General features: G+C 36.7%; 1 protein-coding gene across 2 annotated transcripts in view; it reads left to right on the plus strand.

Annotated features, from left to right (window-relative positions):
* Pi4ka (phosphatidylinositol 4-kinase alpha) overlaps nt 1-18,422 on the plus strand; it is a 136,306-nt gene that overhangs the window by 21,676 nt on the left and 96,208 nt on the right. For both annotated transcript variants that reach the window (XM_078038827.1, XM_005334488.5), the window contains exons 2-7: nt 4,670-4,786; nt 7,293-7,386; nt 9,602-9,690; nt 11,857-11,929; nt 12,590-12,849; nt 13,453-13,519. In XM_078038827.1, coding sequence (XP_077894953.1) covers nt 4,670-4,786; nt 7,293-7,386; nt 9,602-9,690; nt 11,857-11,929; nt 12,590-12,849; nt 13,453-13,519 — 700 coding nt within the window. The remainder of the gene's footprint in view (nt 1-4,669; nt 4,787-7,292; nt 7,387-9,601; nt 9,691-11,856; nt 11,930-12,589; nt 12,850-13,452; nt 13,520-18,422) is intronic.

The raw sequence follows: 18,422 nt of genomic DNA on the forward strand, positions 1-18,422 counted from the left end.
ACATTCCAAGATCAAAAACCTGTTTAGTTAGCAAGTGGATTCATATACATTTCTGAAACAGCAGGAAGTATGTACAGTTACAGATTTTCTAAAAGTATTCTCTTATTTTCAACAGAGAATTGAACCTCTTATTTTGTATTTGTCTTTATGCTCCCTTAGCTGCAGCATTTATTTGTTTTATTTGGAATGAGAGTTAGGGCCTTTAAACTGCCTGTTGCTTTGCATCCACAGTACCTGGGGCAGTGTCTCACATTACATTTGTGCCCAGTAAACAGTGAATAAATGAATTAAAGGTATATTAACCTGATTGACTCTTCAGTATAAGCCATCTGAAGAAGATCTTTGAAGAGCAGTGGCATGGAAAATGCCTACATAATGTTAAGTGAGAACTGACTCTAGATAGTGACCATGCCTTGTATCAGGCACATTATCTCCTCCAATTCCACAAAAGCTGCCCTATGGACAGGGAAGCTGAGGCTCAGTGTATCACCCAACTGGTCTGTGCTAGAGACATTATATGACTCCAGGTCTAATTCCAAAGTCTGTGTGCCTTTCACTGAGCTAAAAGTTGTCAACATTAGATTTATTTGTATACAAAGCATGATTCTTACCCTGCACCCAAAGAAGTCTCTAGGTCGGAAAAGCACTGAGAGCAAAGATATTTAAAAATTTAAGTGTAGCTGGGCACAGTGGCACGCACCTGGAGTTCATCTACTCAGGAGACTAATGCAGGAGGATCCATTGAACCCTGGAGTTGGAGACCAGCCTGGACAACAGAGGGAGACTCCATCGCAAAAATAAATAAGTAAACAAAAATGTGTTTATGTATGTGGCGTGTGGGAATATTGATGAGTGTCTTTTTTTTTTTTTTTTTTTTTTGATGGTAATGGGGATTGAACTCATGCTAAGCAAGTGCTCTATCATAGAGCTCAACCCCTTTTTTCTGGAAATTAAACTCAGGGACATTCAATCACTTAGCCACATTCCCAGCCCTATTTTGTATTTTATTTAGAGGTACGGTCTGAGTTGCTTAGTGCCTTGCAATTGCTGAGGCTGTCTTTGAACTCACAGTCTTCCTGCCTCAGCCTCCTAAGCCGCTGGGATTACAGGCATTGGCCACTGCGGCCTGCTTTATCCCTTTTTTCTTTTCTTTTTTTTTTTTTTAATTATTTCAGTTGTTGATGGACCTTTATTTAATTTATATGTGGTGCTGAGCACATGCTAGGCAAGTGCTCTATCACTGAGCTACAATCCTTTTTTAAAAAATTATTTATTTTCTTTAGTTGTAGATGGATATTTCTTTTTAAATTATATTTTGAGATGGTCTAACCACTAACTTGGCAACCTTCCTGACTCACCCTCTGAGTAGCTAGGATTATAGGTATGTACCACTGCACCTGGGAATGAGTTGTCTTTTTTAAAAATACCTTTTCTATATTTAATAACCATGTTACGCACTTTTGACAAGTTTCTGAGTCTCTGTGCTATGTCTTAGTACATTACTTTACCTCCTAGGTTTGTGGTTTAGTGTGTGTCTGGTGTGTGTTCAAGCAAGATATTGATTGCACAGGACAGGGCAAAGGACATAGAGTTTGCTAGGACCTTGGATTCTTCCTTCCAGTTTGGTTTGATGTTGACTCATAACATTGTTTGAATCTCATTGACTCATTCTGTTTTGATTTCTCTTTCTTTTGATTTTTAATTTGCAAGGATATTTTTAAAGATCTTTAGAGCTGGGGTGTAACTCAGTAGTAGAGTGCTTGCCTGGCATGGCTAAGGCTGTAAAAATCAACAAATAAAAATTCCTGTTAATCTTTTTTTGGAAAGCCAGAAGCAGTGATGCATGCCTATAATCCTAGTGACTTGGGAGGCTAAGGCAGGAGGATTGCAAATTCAAGGCCAGCCTCAGCAACTTAGCAAGGCCCTAAGCATGTTGGTGAGGCTCTGTCTCAAAATAAAAATAAAAGGACTGGGGATGTAGCTCCATGGTAAAGCACCCCGGGACTCAGTACCTAGTACAGGAAAAAAAAATTTTTTTCTTCCCAAAGGACTTTACTCTTTCTTTCAAGATGTAAGATTATTTTCTGGTAAAAATCTTCAAAGTGGTTGAATCCCTGAAATATTTCACTCTTCTTATTGTATTTCTCCTTCTGTGAAGGAGGAACACTGAAAAAAATTGGAGATTTAGCCTTATCTTCTAATCTGTTACTGTATGCTTTTTTTGTCTAAGCATGTAGTAATTAAAAGCATGGATTTATTTCCAGATGTACATATTTCTATTTTAACTTGTTGAATGTTTTTCCTGATTACATAAGGAATATTTTCCCATGAAGCGTTTTGAAAAATACCAAAAAAGCACTTTATGAAAAATAAATAAAAAATAAAACCCCTGGTTACCCTGCCTCTCAAAACTCTTAACATTTTGATATGTTTTTTCTAGTAGGTTTTTTTTTTCTGTATTTGACAATAAGATCATTCCTCTCATGGGTTTATAGAACCCTTAGAACATTATTTCATATTATTGCTTATTAAAAAAAAACCACTGTTAGTAAACTTTTCATCACTGTTTTCTGTTAGTTTTTTTGTCACTATTTAAAAAATACCTGAAATAGTCAAAAAGAGAAGAAGATTATTTTGGCTCAGTTTTGGAGGTTCATGATCAGTTGGCTTTATGGTTTTGGGCTTGTGGTGAGGTAGTACATCATGGTAGGAACATGTAGCAGAGCAAAACTACTCACTTCATGGCCAGGAGGTAAAAGGGAGAGGAAGAGGCTGGAATTCCATAATCACCTTCCAGTCTGTGCACCTAGTTACCTAAAGACTTCATACGAGGCCACACTTCTTACAGGTTCTACTATCTCCTGATAGCCTAGGGACCAAACTTTAGTGCATGGGAATTTGGCTCTTTCAAGATCTAAACTATATAGCAAATGCCACTTTCAGTGGCTGTAATGTTAAAAGTGATTTTTTTTTTTTGCTACCTGGCATTGAACCTCAAGGGGCACTCAACCACTGAGCCACATTCCCAGTCCTAATTTGTATTTGATTTAGAGATAGGATCTCACTGAGTTGCTTAGTGCCTCACTTTTGCTGTGTACCACCATGCCCAGTTTAAAAGTGAACTTCATCTCCTAGGGATATAGCTCAGTTGGTATTGAAAGTGAACTTTTTTTAAAAAGTGAACTTTATGAAAGCATTGTTTTTGTAGTCAAGAAATGGTTGAACATCCATTTTCATATGCTTCAACTTAATATTACAACAAGTGGTTCATCTGCCACGCGATCAGCGCTGGCTTCATGAAAGAAGGTTAGATTCATAAGGAATTGCTAGAGAGTTTTAAATTAAAGAGACAAGACTCTCATTACCTTTAATACCAGCTCCAGGATGGCTTCTCCTAGCTCCTGCCTCCAGCCATCTAATGTGGTGGCGAGGTTTACAGAAGAGACTAGCAAGAGAGAGAGAACACGCCAGGGAGTGGGCTTTTATTGGGGAACAAAAAATTCCAGGGAAAATTCCATCCAATGAAGGTTAAGGGGGGCAGCATCCCAAGATCAGGGGTGACGATTGGTCTTCAAGGCAGTGGCCAGGCACGCCTCTGCATGGACAAGCCCTTGGACCTGGAAAAGGGTAGGGAAGGCTCTAAACAGTTGTCTAAGCGCCTCTCACCCAGCCAGGGAGGTAACTCAAATCACATTCGAGGATGGCCTCTCACAGGTTCAATCACTATTTTTTTAATATTGAGTATTTAGATTGTTTCCTATTTGTAAATATGTATATAACATGGTGATAGATGCATTTCTATATGATCTTTGCCTGAGTTTCTAATTTTTTGTTTACAGTCTTTACTAGAAGGAAAATTATTAGAACAGAGAATGTTGTCTTTCTTTATATGAGAGGATGCTTTTCTTTTTTCTTTTTTCCTTTTTCCTTTGCAATGCTAGGGACTGAACCAAGGGCCTTGTGCATACTATACCCCCATCTCAGAAGATGCTTTCAAGTCTTTGTGATACCTTTGTATTTGCCTGTTTAAAATCTAAGGTAACAATTTAAAAAAAGTAAAATCTAAGGTAACAAAAGCAAACCTCTTTCTTTTAAAAAATTACAGTGTAATTTATTAATTGAATTTTCAGGGAAAACCCCAAGCAATACACTGATACACTGTTAAAACATGCCACTACAACAGTATGAGTGTAGATGATATGACATTTTATTGAGGCTATTACAAAACAGCAAGTCAGGGTCCTGGTTTTTCTTAATACTTTGATGGGTGCTTCTCAAGATGGACATAACCTGTGCTGTCTTCAGTCCCTTAAAGACAGACATTTACTATTGGTTTGTTTAGAAGATAAATCTAATTTTCCCATTTATTCAGTACATTGCTCACATATTGCCTACTTTGCCTTGTGCTAGCCACTGTTTGGGCGTATCCCAGTAACAGTGAATACTGTTTATTGAGCTTTACTGTGTTCTATGTATATAGTTCCATGTTTTACACATTTGGTTTTAATTAATTAATTAATATAGCAGTACTAGGGATTGAACCCAGGGATACTCTACCTCTCCAGCCATGTGTGTATGTGTGTGTGTGTGTGTTTGTGTGTGAGAGAGTGTGTGTGTGTGTGTACATATATATATATATATATATTTTTTTTTTAACTTTATTTTCTAGGTCCAAAAGTTGCTTTGCATGTGCCCAGTAGATTTCCATGGGATCTTTCAACTAGATGAAAGACGAAGAGATGCAGTAATTGCATTGGGCATTTTTCTCATTGAATCTGATCTTCAGGTAACTCTTTATTACTAAATTTTAAGTTTCTAGAGTGTAGAGGGGGTATAATGAGCATTTAAATTTGTATCTGCTTATATTTACTTAATGGAATATTAGAAGAATGCATTTCCACCTAATCAACATGGTTAAATGGGAGGGAGCAGCAGGAAACATGCAACTGGTGGGAGTTTGTCTTTTTCAGTCCTGGGGATTGAATATTAAACCTGGGGTGCTCTATCGCTGAGCTACACTCCCAACCCTTTTAATTTTATTTTGAGATAGAGTCTCACTAAAGTTGCCTCAAACTTGGGAATATTTTATTTATTGTTTTATTTTTATCACTATCACTTTTTAAATTGTAAATTCAATCATGCTGTTAGGAAAATAAAGATGTTAGATTTATCTAAGAAATGAGCTTGCATGTCCTAGAAATTTCACTCCAATAAGCACTAATATTTTTTGACAAAGTATTTATACATTTGAAAAAATAAACATTTTATTGGCATTTATTTTATCCACAGGGAACCTGGTAGTTCAGCTTTTAATAATTAAATAAGTTGCCTGACGAAGGTCACATGAAAAACCAAAATGAGATGCATAAACTGCATTTATTATTTTTCTTCTGTATATTTATTAACATGAAAAGAAAGAAAATCATTTCTACTTTTCTATTTGCCAAATCCTATTTAAATATAAAAAGAATATAGAGGGCAGAAAATATTTTTAAGAATACAAGAAACTACTGTCATCTAAATGTTTATTGGTTGAAAATATCCTTGTCAAACACATTACTTGTTAGATTTATCTATAAGTCCCCATGATGTTGTACTCGTATTGGACTTTTTAAGATGACCAGCAAGAGAGGAGTACAAATTACCTTTGGTGTATTTCTGGTTCTGAGTGAGGATTGGGAGGGTTCTAGATGGCATATGACATTGTCCTTTGGATCATATAATTTGCTTACGCTTCTAGGGAAAGTCCATTGGTTTTATGGATACTAGGAAAGGAATCCAGAATGCTTTGTCTGACTCCTGAGAATACCCTAGGGACCAGCTATATCTTGGTTCACCTGATATTTATATTCCTTACCCTCCTTACATGATAGGCTATGCATTGGCCTCCTTGTGTCTAGTCCATGGGCTAACCTGGCAGCAACTGTGACTCAATGTAGTGGAGGTGATTTTACTCACTACATGCTACTAAAGCCATCACAGTTTATTTAGGGAAGAGCCAACCAGGGCCACTTCTGCCACAAGGAGCCGAGTAGTGCAGGCCCCTTGGAGCTTTGTGTACTCTCTAGGATCCTACCAGCTGTATTTTATCAGTTAGGAGAAATTGTTTTGTTTTTTATTAAAGAAAAATTCTGTCTGTTGGTTATTGTAGTATAACAAACTCCCCAAACTTAGTGGGTTAATACTATCATTTTTTGTTGTTTCTTTTTGTTTGTTGCTTATGAATTTGCAATCTAGACAGGCCTCAGAAGAGTCACTGTTTACTCTGTTGGGTGTCAGAAGGGGAGGGTCAAAAGCTGGTAATGGAATTATGTGAAAGCTTATTCATGCACGTACCTGGGGGTTGATCCTAGGTCTTTTAGCCAGAACACCTCTGTATACATGGCCTCTCCATGTGGCATGGGCCTTGTCACAACATCATATCTGTATTACAGTCCCAGTATCCTGAGAAAGAACCAGGTAAGTTGCCTTGTCATTTCTAGTCTCTGAAGTCAGAGTTACATTTATGCTAGTTTCTATATATACTAAAAGAAATAACTAAGGTGGCCAGTTTTCAAGGGGAAGTGAATTAGATTCCCCCTTTGAGTGGGAACTTGGAGCTGTTTTTAAAACCATCACAATTTTTAAAAAATATATTACGAGCCTCAAATCTCCTTCTCTAGAGCATGCTTACCAATAACCCCCTCCCAAAAAAAACAATGATGGAAGATTACGAAGCTGTGTATTATTGGCTCATTTGGTTGAGGAAAGTAATTTTTTCATTGGGTTAATGAAAACTTGAGAGGAATAAGAAGAAAAATGAAGCAGAAGAGCTTTTAAAAGGAGGCAAAGAGAACAAGGGATATGAACAACAAAAAGTAAATTGAGAAACTTGTGATTGTAAATTTCTCTGTAGTTTCAAAGATCTTATCCTAGGGCTTGTAGATGAGTTTTGGGTGATCTGAAACCATCTCACTGAAGGTGACTTTGTGTACACATACATTCCTCTGGAGAAGCCCTCATAGTGGTGTATCACCCAGAGAAGACCCAAGCAGCCTGGACACTCAGCTGCAAAGGGCAGGTTTGAGCGCTTCTTTTAGGCCCTTACAGTATAGGCTTATATAACATTCTCTGGACTTTGCTATGTGGAAACAAAGTGTATGATGCCATGTGAGCTTTTGTACTTGATTTATATTATCCCTGGAGAATCTTTGAGATGCTTGGGATGTGGATATGCTTTGCTTTGAGCTTAATCTATGCGAAAGAGGCTACCAGTCATTTATTAACTATAACTTTTTTTTTTTTTTTTTAAGCACAAAGACTGTGTGGTTCCTTATCTTCTTCGACTTCTCAAAGGACTTCCAAAAGTTTATTGGGTAGAAGAAAGCACATCTCGGAAAGGCAGAGGTAAATTTATGCAACGTTTTCCCTGAATACAAGGGAAAATATGTTCAGCTTCTTTAGGGATCATATGTTTATTTATACTAACATACCAGTTAGGATACTTCTGATTGATCTCACGCCTGGCTGTGGAACAACTAATTGCCTGCAGCATTGTGGGCTGAGCTTACTCACCACTGTCCAGTGTGGTGTGCAAAGGAGGGAGAAGGCAGGTGGCCTGGCAGCTTTCCATTGTGCTCTTTGGAGAGTAAGAACTTGTCATTAGTTGGAATTGGATCACCTGCTCATCCTCAAACCTTACTCTAAACTCTTAGATTAATATACTCACTTCTGAAGGGAGGTTTTTCCACATTGCATTGAAGCTCTTCCAAAAGGGTGAGTTGAATGATGCAGACTCAGCTACAATATTCATTATAATTAGTTTTATCGTTTTGTTGCTGTTGTTAAGCTTCAGTTAAATTTTGTACCTTTAGAAATGGAATAAATTCATATGTGTTTCTGTTTAGTTTGTATTTTATTTTAATATTCTTTTAGGGGCCAAAGTGAAAGTAATAGTCTTTGCTTTTTCTCCTATCTATTGCCCTCTTTCCCTTTCTCTCTCCTTACTATCTTTCTTCTGTCCCTTCCCAAATATTCATGTAGGTTCACTGTGTGCCATGCTTGGTACTAAGTACCAGTAACATTGATGTTATTTCGTTGTTATTTCCCAAGGCTCCAAATTCTGCTTGGAAGGCCTCCAGCATTTTAAGGTTCATAATGTGTAAGACTGAAGTTTCTTTGGAATCTGCCTCTGTGAGGCCTGATATAGCACCTTTGGATAACAGCTGGAGTTAATATCTGCAGTTCTCAAAATGTCACTCCAGATCAGAAGCAACAGCATCACCTCAGAAATACACACTCCCAGTCCCTACTTTAGATCTCTACTGAACCAGAACTTTCTGGGGGTGGCTTATAGGCCGTTTTAACAAGTCCCCAACACACACTCAAGTTTGAAAACCATCCAGAACTACATCTTAAAATTCCAAGTGTAACAATCTTCTGCCATGTATTATGAATATATCTATAAAACAGTGGGTACTTATATATCCTGATTCAGTATTAAAATTGACTACGGGGCTGGGGTTATAGCTCAGTGGTGGAGCACTTGCCCGGCATATGTGAGGCACTGGGTTCGATCCTTGGTACCACATAAAAACATATATAAGTAACAGTATTGTGTCCATCTACAAGTTAAAAAAAAAATTGACTATATATTTCATCATGATTGAACCAACTGGCATTGTTTCTAACATTTGAAAGTATTCTTGGTAAAAGGACTGCATAGGTCTTTTAGGCAGAGCACTCCCTCCAGTGCTGAGGGTTCCTAAGAACCTTCCTGGTAGGAGGCTTAGTGGTGGAAGAACTTAAAAGCTTAGGGGGTGTCACCTAGTTGTGGAGTTTATACTTAGCATGCAGGAGACCTTGTTTTCAATTCTCAGGACCAAACACAAACAAAAAAGCTTTTGTGGAAAAGAGTAAATCTTTTATGGTACTGTGGATTTAAAGTAGGGTTTCTGCTTACTTGGCAAGCACTCTACCACCAAGTCGCATTCCTAGCTCTAGAGCAAATCTTTGGAAGCTCTTATTAAGATTTTTCCTATTTGTCAAAACATAGAAAATGTAATCAACATTTCATTCGGGTTAATGTAATATTAATATGTGCTTGAGGGCTGGGGATGTGGCTCAAGCGGTAGCGCGCTCGCCTGGCATGCGTACGGCCTGGGTTCCATCCTTAGCACCACATACAAACAAAAGATGTTGTGTCTGCCGAGAACTAAAAAAATAAATAAATATTAAAAAAAAATTCTCTCTCTCTCTCTCTCAAAAAAAAAAAATATGTGCTTGATAGTTTTTTTGTACCATCTCATACATGAAGACTGATTTCTCACTTTTGTTTAGGAAGGGAATAAAATGTGAAATCTCACAGTTCCAGTAGGCTCTGTAATCTCAAACTGTAAATTAACTCAGGAAACATTAAGTTTACTAAACCAAAGTATTTTGCTAAAAGAAAGAGGTATTTCTTAGCAAATCCTTAGGCCCATATCTGTTCTGATTGAGGGCAGCTGATATAAGTGATACCTTGGCAAGTCATGTGAAAAGGAACATACTAAATTGGATGGCCAGCAGGTGTGGCCCAGTGTCTTATTTCTAATGATCTGATTCCTGTCTTCATATCTTTCAGGTGCGCTTCCAGTTGCAGAGAGCTTTAGCTTTTGCCTGGTTACTTTGCTCTCTGATGTGGCTTATAGGGACCCTTCACTTAGGGATGAGGTAAGCATGTGATAACTTGTTCATTGCTATTAGATCAAAAAGAGTTCCAAAGTGATGGGAGGTGGGGTGGCAATTGAAGTGTGATTGGTTTCCTTTCGTATGATTAATAACAGACCTAAAAAATATTTCATGATTGCTTTTAGTATTTTTCAGCTTGTTTTGTTTTGAAAGATCTGGTGAGTCTTACAATATTCAGCATTCCTCAAAACACTGTGAAGTAGGCAGAAAAAGGCAGAGGTAGCTCATTTCCCTTCTTCTAGGTTAGGGATTGAAGTCATTCATAGAGTGAATTTTCTCTGTAGTTTTTACTTCTCAGTGCCCAGACATTTTTTTTAGTTCTTGTTAATTTATTGGAAATGTTACTAGCAGGTATTTCAAATTTCCTTTTTTAGGGGGTGCTAGGGTGCTAAGGAGGTGTTCTAACCCCCAGCCCTTTCCCTCCCTCCTTTATAAATAAAGAATGTTGGGGCTGGGGTTGTGGCTCAGCGGTAGAGTGCTCGCCTTGCACATGCAAGTCTCGGGGTTCAATCCTTAGCACCACATTTAAAAAAATAAATAAATAAAATAAAGTTATTGTGTACAACTATAAAAAATTTAAAAAAAGAATATCACCATAATTTAAACTTTTTTCTTAACTTAATTTTCCTAAAATTTCATAAAGTTGGTTTTTGTATGTTACCATTGTTAGGTTCTGCCAAGGAGTGCCTAGTTGCCTTCCTACATGCTAAATGTTCCAAACTAGTGATGTTTTTTCAGTTCTAATTTAGGTTCTTCATTTATTTTTAGGTTTAGGGTCTATTAATAACATTTATCAAAATAAAAAGATCAACATTGCAGCTAACAAAATGACTTTAATATGTGAAATGGGCAAAAGTACAGGTTGTATCTTCCTTAAGTATACATGAAACAAATGAATTTTTGTGTAGACTTGTGTCTTATCCCCAACAAATCTCCTTATGTACATCCAGGTATTCCAAAATCTGAAAATGTCTGACATCCAGAACACTTATGGTCCCAAGCATTTTGATAAGGGGTACTCAATCTCTATTAATTTTTTTTAGACCTTTACAGGTTATTCAGCATTATTTAATATTAGGAAAATAAAGGAAATTTGGGTTATCAACGAAAACATTGGTCAAGCACCTCTCTTGACATTCTGGACCAATTATATGGCCTAAGTGCCAGATTCATATGGTTTTCACATCTACCTGAAGGACTTCCCCAGAAGATGATTGCAATATTGGCCTGGCAGGAACTTCCAATGGCTTGCCTCCAGCCATTGGAGGAAAATGAGCCAGTATTTTTTTTTAGATGAACCTTTATTTTATTCATTTATTTATATATATTACTGAGAATCGAATCCAGTGCCTCACATGTGATGCAAGCACTCTACCACTGAGCCACAACCTCAGCCCGGAAAATGAGCCAGTATTTTGAGTGAAGATGTAAAAAGCAAGTTGATTTCAGTTGTAGAGGCACAAAGCTGGGAAATGAATACTAGTCCAATAAGCTAACATTAATACTATGAACTTTTGTGGGGATAAATTTAAAAATTAAAAATAACTGCAGAAGTAGAGGTTTCATAGCTGTAGAGTAGTACGTATGAAAAGGATTTAAGCATTTTATTTATCTGTAAGGTCTTTGAGCTAGCACCATGAAGTGGCTACTAAAAAGCTAATGGTTTGTTCATGTGTTTAACTTGTTGATTACTCTGGGTGAGTTCCTGCATTCCTGGAATATTAATATATTTTATTCTGAGCACTACACTTTCAGACAGATATGACAAGTTGGACTGTAGTAGCAACATAAGCAGACAATTAGTGTCATAAAAATAACTTTTAATCAGAAGGAATAAGATAGGAAAGAATGAGGGCTATTTAGCTATGAAAAGAGATTATATGGACACTAATCATCTATTTAGTGAATATAAAGAAAGGAGTAGCTCTAAGGGCTGCTACGTACAAGCCCCAGGAGGACTTCATGACACATTGTTAGAAGGATTTCTGTACTTGCCTAGAGAGTCAGGGTTTCTGTCTCTGAAGTCACCATTTGACAACAGTGGAGGGTTAAGTCAAGATGATACATACCTAAAGCTCCTTTGAATTTTGATTTAATTTTGTGCTGCTTATTTGATTTTTTAATAAATTGTTCCCTTGACTGTTACAGATTTTAGAGGCACTTTTGCAGGTTTTACATGTCCTTTTGGGAATGTGCCAGGCCTTGGAGATTCAAGAAAAAGGTATGATTATAGATCTAAATGCTTTTTTCTTTTTTTTTTTAATCTTCATCTTCATCTTTGCCTTGCATTGTTTTTTTTCTAGTCTTTGCTTTTCTTTTCTGTTTTTTCCTATTCTTTGTTTTTCTTCTCTGTTCTTTGGTATTTATGTATTAGGTTACGTTTGTTGTGGGTTAATATACTGAGAGGCACATGGAGTCATGAGCACAGTTCTGTATACAAATGCTGGTTAGCCTTGGACAAGAAGGCCTCTGAATCTGAATTCTTTCACCTCTAATATTTGGGTAGTTTATTTAGTTGACTTTCAAAGATCGTTTTTTCCTTAGTGTAAATAAGGCTACCAATATGATCCTAAGGAGATATGAATATATTAATTAAATTTAAGGTACCTACCTGAAAATATGACCTAAGTATATTATTGATTTGAATGTATCATGAATATATCAAGACCTTCCAAGAGATTAGCTGTAATGGAAACATAGTCTGAAGTTGTTAATGATGGGTTGGAAATATCACTGGTTAGCCCTTGGGGTTGACCCTAATACTATGGCTCGTTCTGAACCTTCACATTTGTTAGGTGGGTTGTGAAATATTACAAGTTGGTACAGCATGGCTCTCTCACAGGTAGCTATCTCATCATAACACTGTCACTTGGTCTTCTAGAATACCTTTGCAAGTATGCAATCCCATGCCTGATAGGAATCTCTCGAGCGTTTGGGCGTTACAGCAACACAGAAGAGTCTCTCCTCTCGAAGCTCTTTCCCAAAGTCCTTCCTCATTCCCTGCGAGTCCCAGAAGAGCTGGAAGGTGTCCGAAGGCGTTCTTTCAATGACTTCCGCTCCATCCTCCCCAGCAATCTGCTGACGGTCTGTCAGGAAGGCACCTTAAAAAGGAAAACCAGTAGTGTTTCCAGCATCTCTCAGGTGGGGCTGGTCTCCTGGGAGAAGAGCAGGGGAGAAGGATCTCATTCAATGCTCATGTAAAGAAAATATCCCTTGTCTGTAGTTTAAGGAAACTTAAAGAAACATGAAAGGTTCTCACTAGAATTATCTTTAATGCAGAGGCTTGCCTTATCCTTTTTAAGATTTGTAAGTTACTTCACACCTGGGAAGAATTTGTTTCATAGTAGTGGGTGTCAAACTATTCTGAGTGGGAGTTTGTTGGTGAAGAAGTATATAGTTGAAGACTGGAAGTGTGGCTCAGTGATAGAGTGCTTGCCTAGCATGTCTGAAGCCCTGGTTTAGTCCCCCAGCACCAAGAAAAAGAAGTACATAATTGACTAATGGAGAAAAGATAGGAAAAATTCAACTCAGTAATCAAGTATAAATATATGACTATATACAAAGACTTTGGCGATACAGTATGTAGTAGAGAATGCTATAACTACAATGGGCTTCAGGGAAGAGGTGAGGCTTGAACGAGGACTTCAAGTACAGATATTGAGCTGGCAGAGCGAACCTTGCCTAGACGAACCGGTCTGAAATCTCACTGGCCTTTTCTGATCTGTAATTCTGGTTGTGTTTCAGGTCAGCCCGGAACGTGGCATGCCCCCTCCAAGCTCCCCTGGAGGATCTGCCTTTCACTATTTTGAAGGTGAGCTTCACCTCTCTGCCAGGAATATTGACTTCTTAGTATTCAGGCTCACAGTGACTTGTGATGTTAACTCTAACAGTGTTGGCATCACAAGAGGTCACTATGAGTCTGTTCTATTGTCATGCATACAGAGTAGAAAGCTTTTAAAAAGCATTTATTTTCTGTTTTCAGATATTTTAAATAGGAAAGTACAGAGAATTATTACAGAACCCCAAATGACTGCCATCAGAATGTAGATCATGTTGATGAATGTAGTAATACTACTTTATGGAGCTTTGCTGCCCAAAATACTTTCATATGATTTATTAAACTTGATTCATGTGAATACCCTTGTGCCATACCAGACACATGTTAAAATTATATTCACTTTACCCTTGTGGGGAGTCAAATGATAGGAAATGGAGAAACCGGAATTCCATGCCACATAATATAGTATTTTCTAGTTTTGATTGATTCTGGTTGCTAAAAGAGCACATCTCAAGGCCATCTTGAGAGATACAAGGGGAATTTTTTAAAAAGAGAGTGTCTATGGGCTGGGGTGGTGGCTCAAGTGGTAGAGAACTCGCCTAGCATGTGCGAGGCACTGGGTTCAATCTCAGCACCACATAAAAATAAAATAAAGATATTGTATCCACCTAAAACTAAAAAATAAGTAAAAAAAAAAAAAAAAAGAGGAGAGTTAGTGTCTAAATTCCAATAAATGTGGGCAGCTTTTTGTGCAGTATCTCTCGGATGTGTAAGAATATAACATGTTTCATGGTTTTGTTTTGTTTTGTTTATTGTTTTGGGTATAACTGGGGACTGAACCTAGGAGTGATCTATCTCAGAGTTATATCGTCAACTCTTTTTAAATTTGATTTTGAGACAAAGTCTTACTAAGTTGCCCAGGCTAGTCTGGAACTTGGAGTCCTCTTGTCTCATTCTCCCTGAGCAGATGGATTGACAGGCAGGTGCCACTGACCCTGGCTAATGTGTTACATTTTATGTATATATTAGAACTAAAGGCCAAGTTCACTAACCTTCCAAAGAGATCCACTTGTCTAGGTGTAGAATATATCCTCCAGGCCCTAAAACCCTTGTTATCCCCAGGTCTTTGGGGCTTCTAAGGACAGCCATGATGTAAAACCTTCTCTTTCCCTGGTAAACATCTCTGTCTACCTTTTTTGGCAATGGCTTCTCCCCATAGTGGTACATTATAGTTTTATATATTCATTTAAGTGGCTGGATGGAGGCACACTCAGGTACTACTGATTGTGCAAGCTCTAATGTTCCTTTAGCAGATCTACTACCTACTGTGCTGGCAGGCTGTGAGCAAAGGGATGATATATACCTTTTAAGTGCACCTCACTGTAAGAGAAGCAGCAGTGCATACATACTTCTTTATTCTGTGTTTGTTCATATACTTCTAGTTACATTTGGATTCTTCTTAAAGTAGGTCCCCACCCTTTCTAGGCCTTCTTCCTCAGTCCTGTATGAATATTTTTTAAGAATTATTATTTTAAAATTTCTTTCTTCTTTTAAAAAATTTGTTGTTTTTGGTACCGGTAATAGAATCCAGGGGCTTTATTTTTTATTATTATTTTTCTTTAACCACTGAGCTATATCCCCAGCCCTTTTTATTTTTCACTAAGTTGCTAAGACTAGTTTTAAACTTGTGATTCTCCTGTCTCAGCCTTCCAAGTTTCTGAGATTACAGGTATAAGCTATTGTGCCCATCTTTTTGAAATTTTTATTGGTGCATTATAGTTTTATATACAGTTGGATTTATTGTTACATATTCATAGATGCACACAATAAAACAATGTAATTCCATAATTTTCCTTCCTCAGTACCTTTACTCTCTTTTCTCTCCTTCCTCTCCTCTCTCCCTCCCCTCCCCTGATCCCCTTTTTCTAATCTATTCTCCCCTTAAGTTCCATTTGTCTGCATATGACATAATTTCATTCTTCTTTATAGCTGAGTAAGATTCCATTATGTTTGTATGTATGTGTGTGTATATAGATATCTCACATTTTCTTTATTCATTCATCCACAGATGGGTAGGTAGGCTGGTTCCCTAATTTGACTATTGTGAATTCTGCTGCTATAAATATGGGTATGCATGTATCAGTATAATATGCTGACTTTAATTCTGTAGGATAAACACTAAAGAGTGGTATAACTGGGTCATATTTTGGTTTCATTCCTAGTTTTTGAGAAACCTCCATACTGATTTCCATAGTGGTTATATTAATTCATAATCCCACAAATAGTGTATAAGTGTTTCTTTTTTGCTACATTCTCTCTAGCATTTATTATTATTTGTATTGTTTATGGCTGCCATTCTAATTGAAGTGAAATGAAATCTCTGATTGTTTCCTTTGCTGTTCAGAAGCTTTTTAATTTGAGGCAATTTCATTTATTAATTCTTGATATAATTTCCCAAACTTTAGGGGTTCTATTGAAACAGGTGTTACTTGTACCCATATGTTGAAGTATTAACTACCTTACATTATCTTCTAGCAGTTACAAAGTTTCTAGTCCAGTTCTTAGTTCTTTGATCATTTTGAGTTGTCTTTTATTTAGGGTAAGAAATGGGGATCTAGTTTCATTCTTCTACATATGAATATATAGTTTATCTATATGTGTTTGTCTCTCTGTCTTTTGTTTTATTGGTCTATGTGTCTGTTTTTATGTCAGTACCATGCAGTTTTTGTTAATATAGCTCCGAAGTATAATTTGAAGTCATCTAAGTGTTATGGTGTCTCCAGCATTGTTTTTATATGTTTTTCTTTTTTTGCTTAGAATTGCTTTGGCTATTCCAAATCTTCTATTCTTCTATGTGAATTTTAGAACTGTTTTTTTTCCTCTACAAAGAATGTCATTGGTATTTTGATGGGGATTGCAGTGATTCTGTAGATTGTTTTTGGTAATGTGGTCATTTTAACATCTTCAGTTTCCTTCTTCACTGTTCTATAATTTTTATTGTAGAAGTCTTTCACCTCCTTGATTAGATTTATTCCAAGATCTTACTTTTTTTTTTCCACAGAAAATTCATCATTGATGTACAGGAAAGCTATTGATTTTTGATTAGGTATTCTGCTATATTGTTGAGTTTGTTTATAAATTCTGTTAGTCTTCTGGTAAACATTTTGAATCTTCCAAGTATAGGATCATATCATCTGCAAACAGTGACAATTTGGCTTCTTTCTTTCCTATTTGTATTCCTTTTATTTCCTTTTCTTGACTAATTGCTCTGAGGTAAAATTTGAAGTACTGTGTTGAATAGGATTGATGAGAGTGGACATCCTTGTCTCATTCCTGATTTTCAAGGAAATTCTTCCAGTTTTCCCCCATTGAGCATGACGTTGGCTTTGGGTTTGTCATATATTGCCTTTATGATGTTGAGGTTAAGTTCCTTCTATCCGTGGTTTCATCATCAAAAAACTTCCCAGAAATCCAGAGGATCATTACGGATTATTTTGAAAACCTATACTCTATTAAATGAGAAAACCTAGAAGAATTGTTAAATTTCTAGATACATATGGACTCCTCATATTGAACCAAGAGATATAGAAAACCTAAACAGGCTAATAACAAGTGAATGAAATTGAAGCAGTAATAAAAGTCTTCCAACAAAAAAAAAAAGCTCAGGACCAGATAGATTTTCAACCAAATTCTACTAGACCTTTAAAGAAGAGCTAATGCCAATTCTCCTCAAAATATTACGTTAAGTAGAAAGGAGGGAATACTCCCATATTCATTATATGATGCCAGATACTAAAGCTAGTTAAGGAGACATTCAGGAAAAAAAACTACAGACCAATATCCTGATGAACATAAAAGTAAAAATCCTTAATAAAATATTAGCAAATAATATTCAGCAACATATTAAGAGGATTATACATCATGAGCAAGTTGGTTTCATTCCAAGCATCTACAAATCTAATATAATTTATCACACAATAGGATTAAGGACAAAAAACATAGTCATCTCATTAGATGCAGAGAAAAGCTTTGACAAAATTCATTACCACTCATGAGAAGAATTATTACTACTAAGTTTTTTGGGGGAGGGTACTGGGGTTTGAATCCAGGGGTATTTAAACACGAAGCCATATACCCAGCCCTTTTTATTTTTTATTCTGAGACCGGTCTTGCTAAATTGCTTAGGGTCTTACTAAGTTGCTGAGGTTGTCCATGAACTTGGATTCCTTCTATTTCAGCCTTCCATGTCACTGAGATTATAGGCATGGGCCACCATGACAGGCAAATATTATTTTTTAAAAGCATGAATCTGATCATTTACTTTCTATCTGAACTTTCAGTGATACCTCCTCACATAAATCCCAGATCTTTGGTCCTTGGTTCTTCCAATTCCCATACTGGCTCAGCCACTTAGCACTTTGTCCTCATCACATGGTGACTGTTTGAGATGAGGGATCACATTCTTCCTCTTCTTAAAGTAACTGTTCTCTCTTGCTTTTTTTCTTGTTTGTCTACCAGTTCTTATGTTGGCCCTTCAGAAGTACTATTACAGTGTCCTTCTGTTCTAAGTTGTTGTTTTGTATCCATTGGCAGTGCAGCACCAGTGTTGTACTATGTTATGCCCCAACTTTGACATAATTAGGGCTAACTTCAACTCTTTGCTTTTTCTGAGCACTAGTACTTGAGAAAGTCATACAGTTTATTATTGGTTCTTTATAGACTGATATTGTTGGTCACTATTTGCTATGAAAATATTATAGATTTATTTATTTTCTAATGATAATTTTCAACTAATGTGTTTTTTAATATTTTTTGAGTTTTAGATGGACACAGTGTTTTATTTATTCATTTTTATGTGGTGCTAAGAATTGAACACTCTTCCACTGAGCTAAAACCCCAGCCTCTACTAATATATTTTTAAAATTTTTTTTAGTTG

The sequence above is a fragment of the Ictidomys tridecemlineatus genome, chromosome 2 (assembly GCF_052094955.1).
Source record: "Ictidomys tridecemlineatus isolate mIctTri1 chromosome 2, mIctTri1.hap1, whole genome shotgun sequence".
Taxonomy (NCBI): Eukaryota; Metazoa; Chordata; class Mammalia; order Rodentia; family Sciuridae; genus Ictidomys; species Ictidomys tridecemlineatus.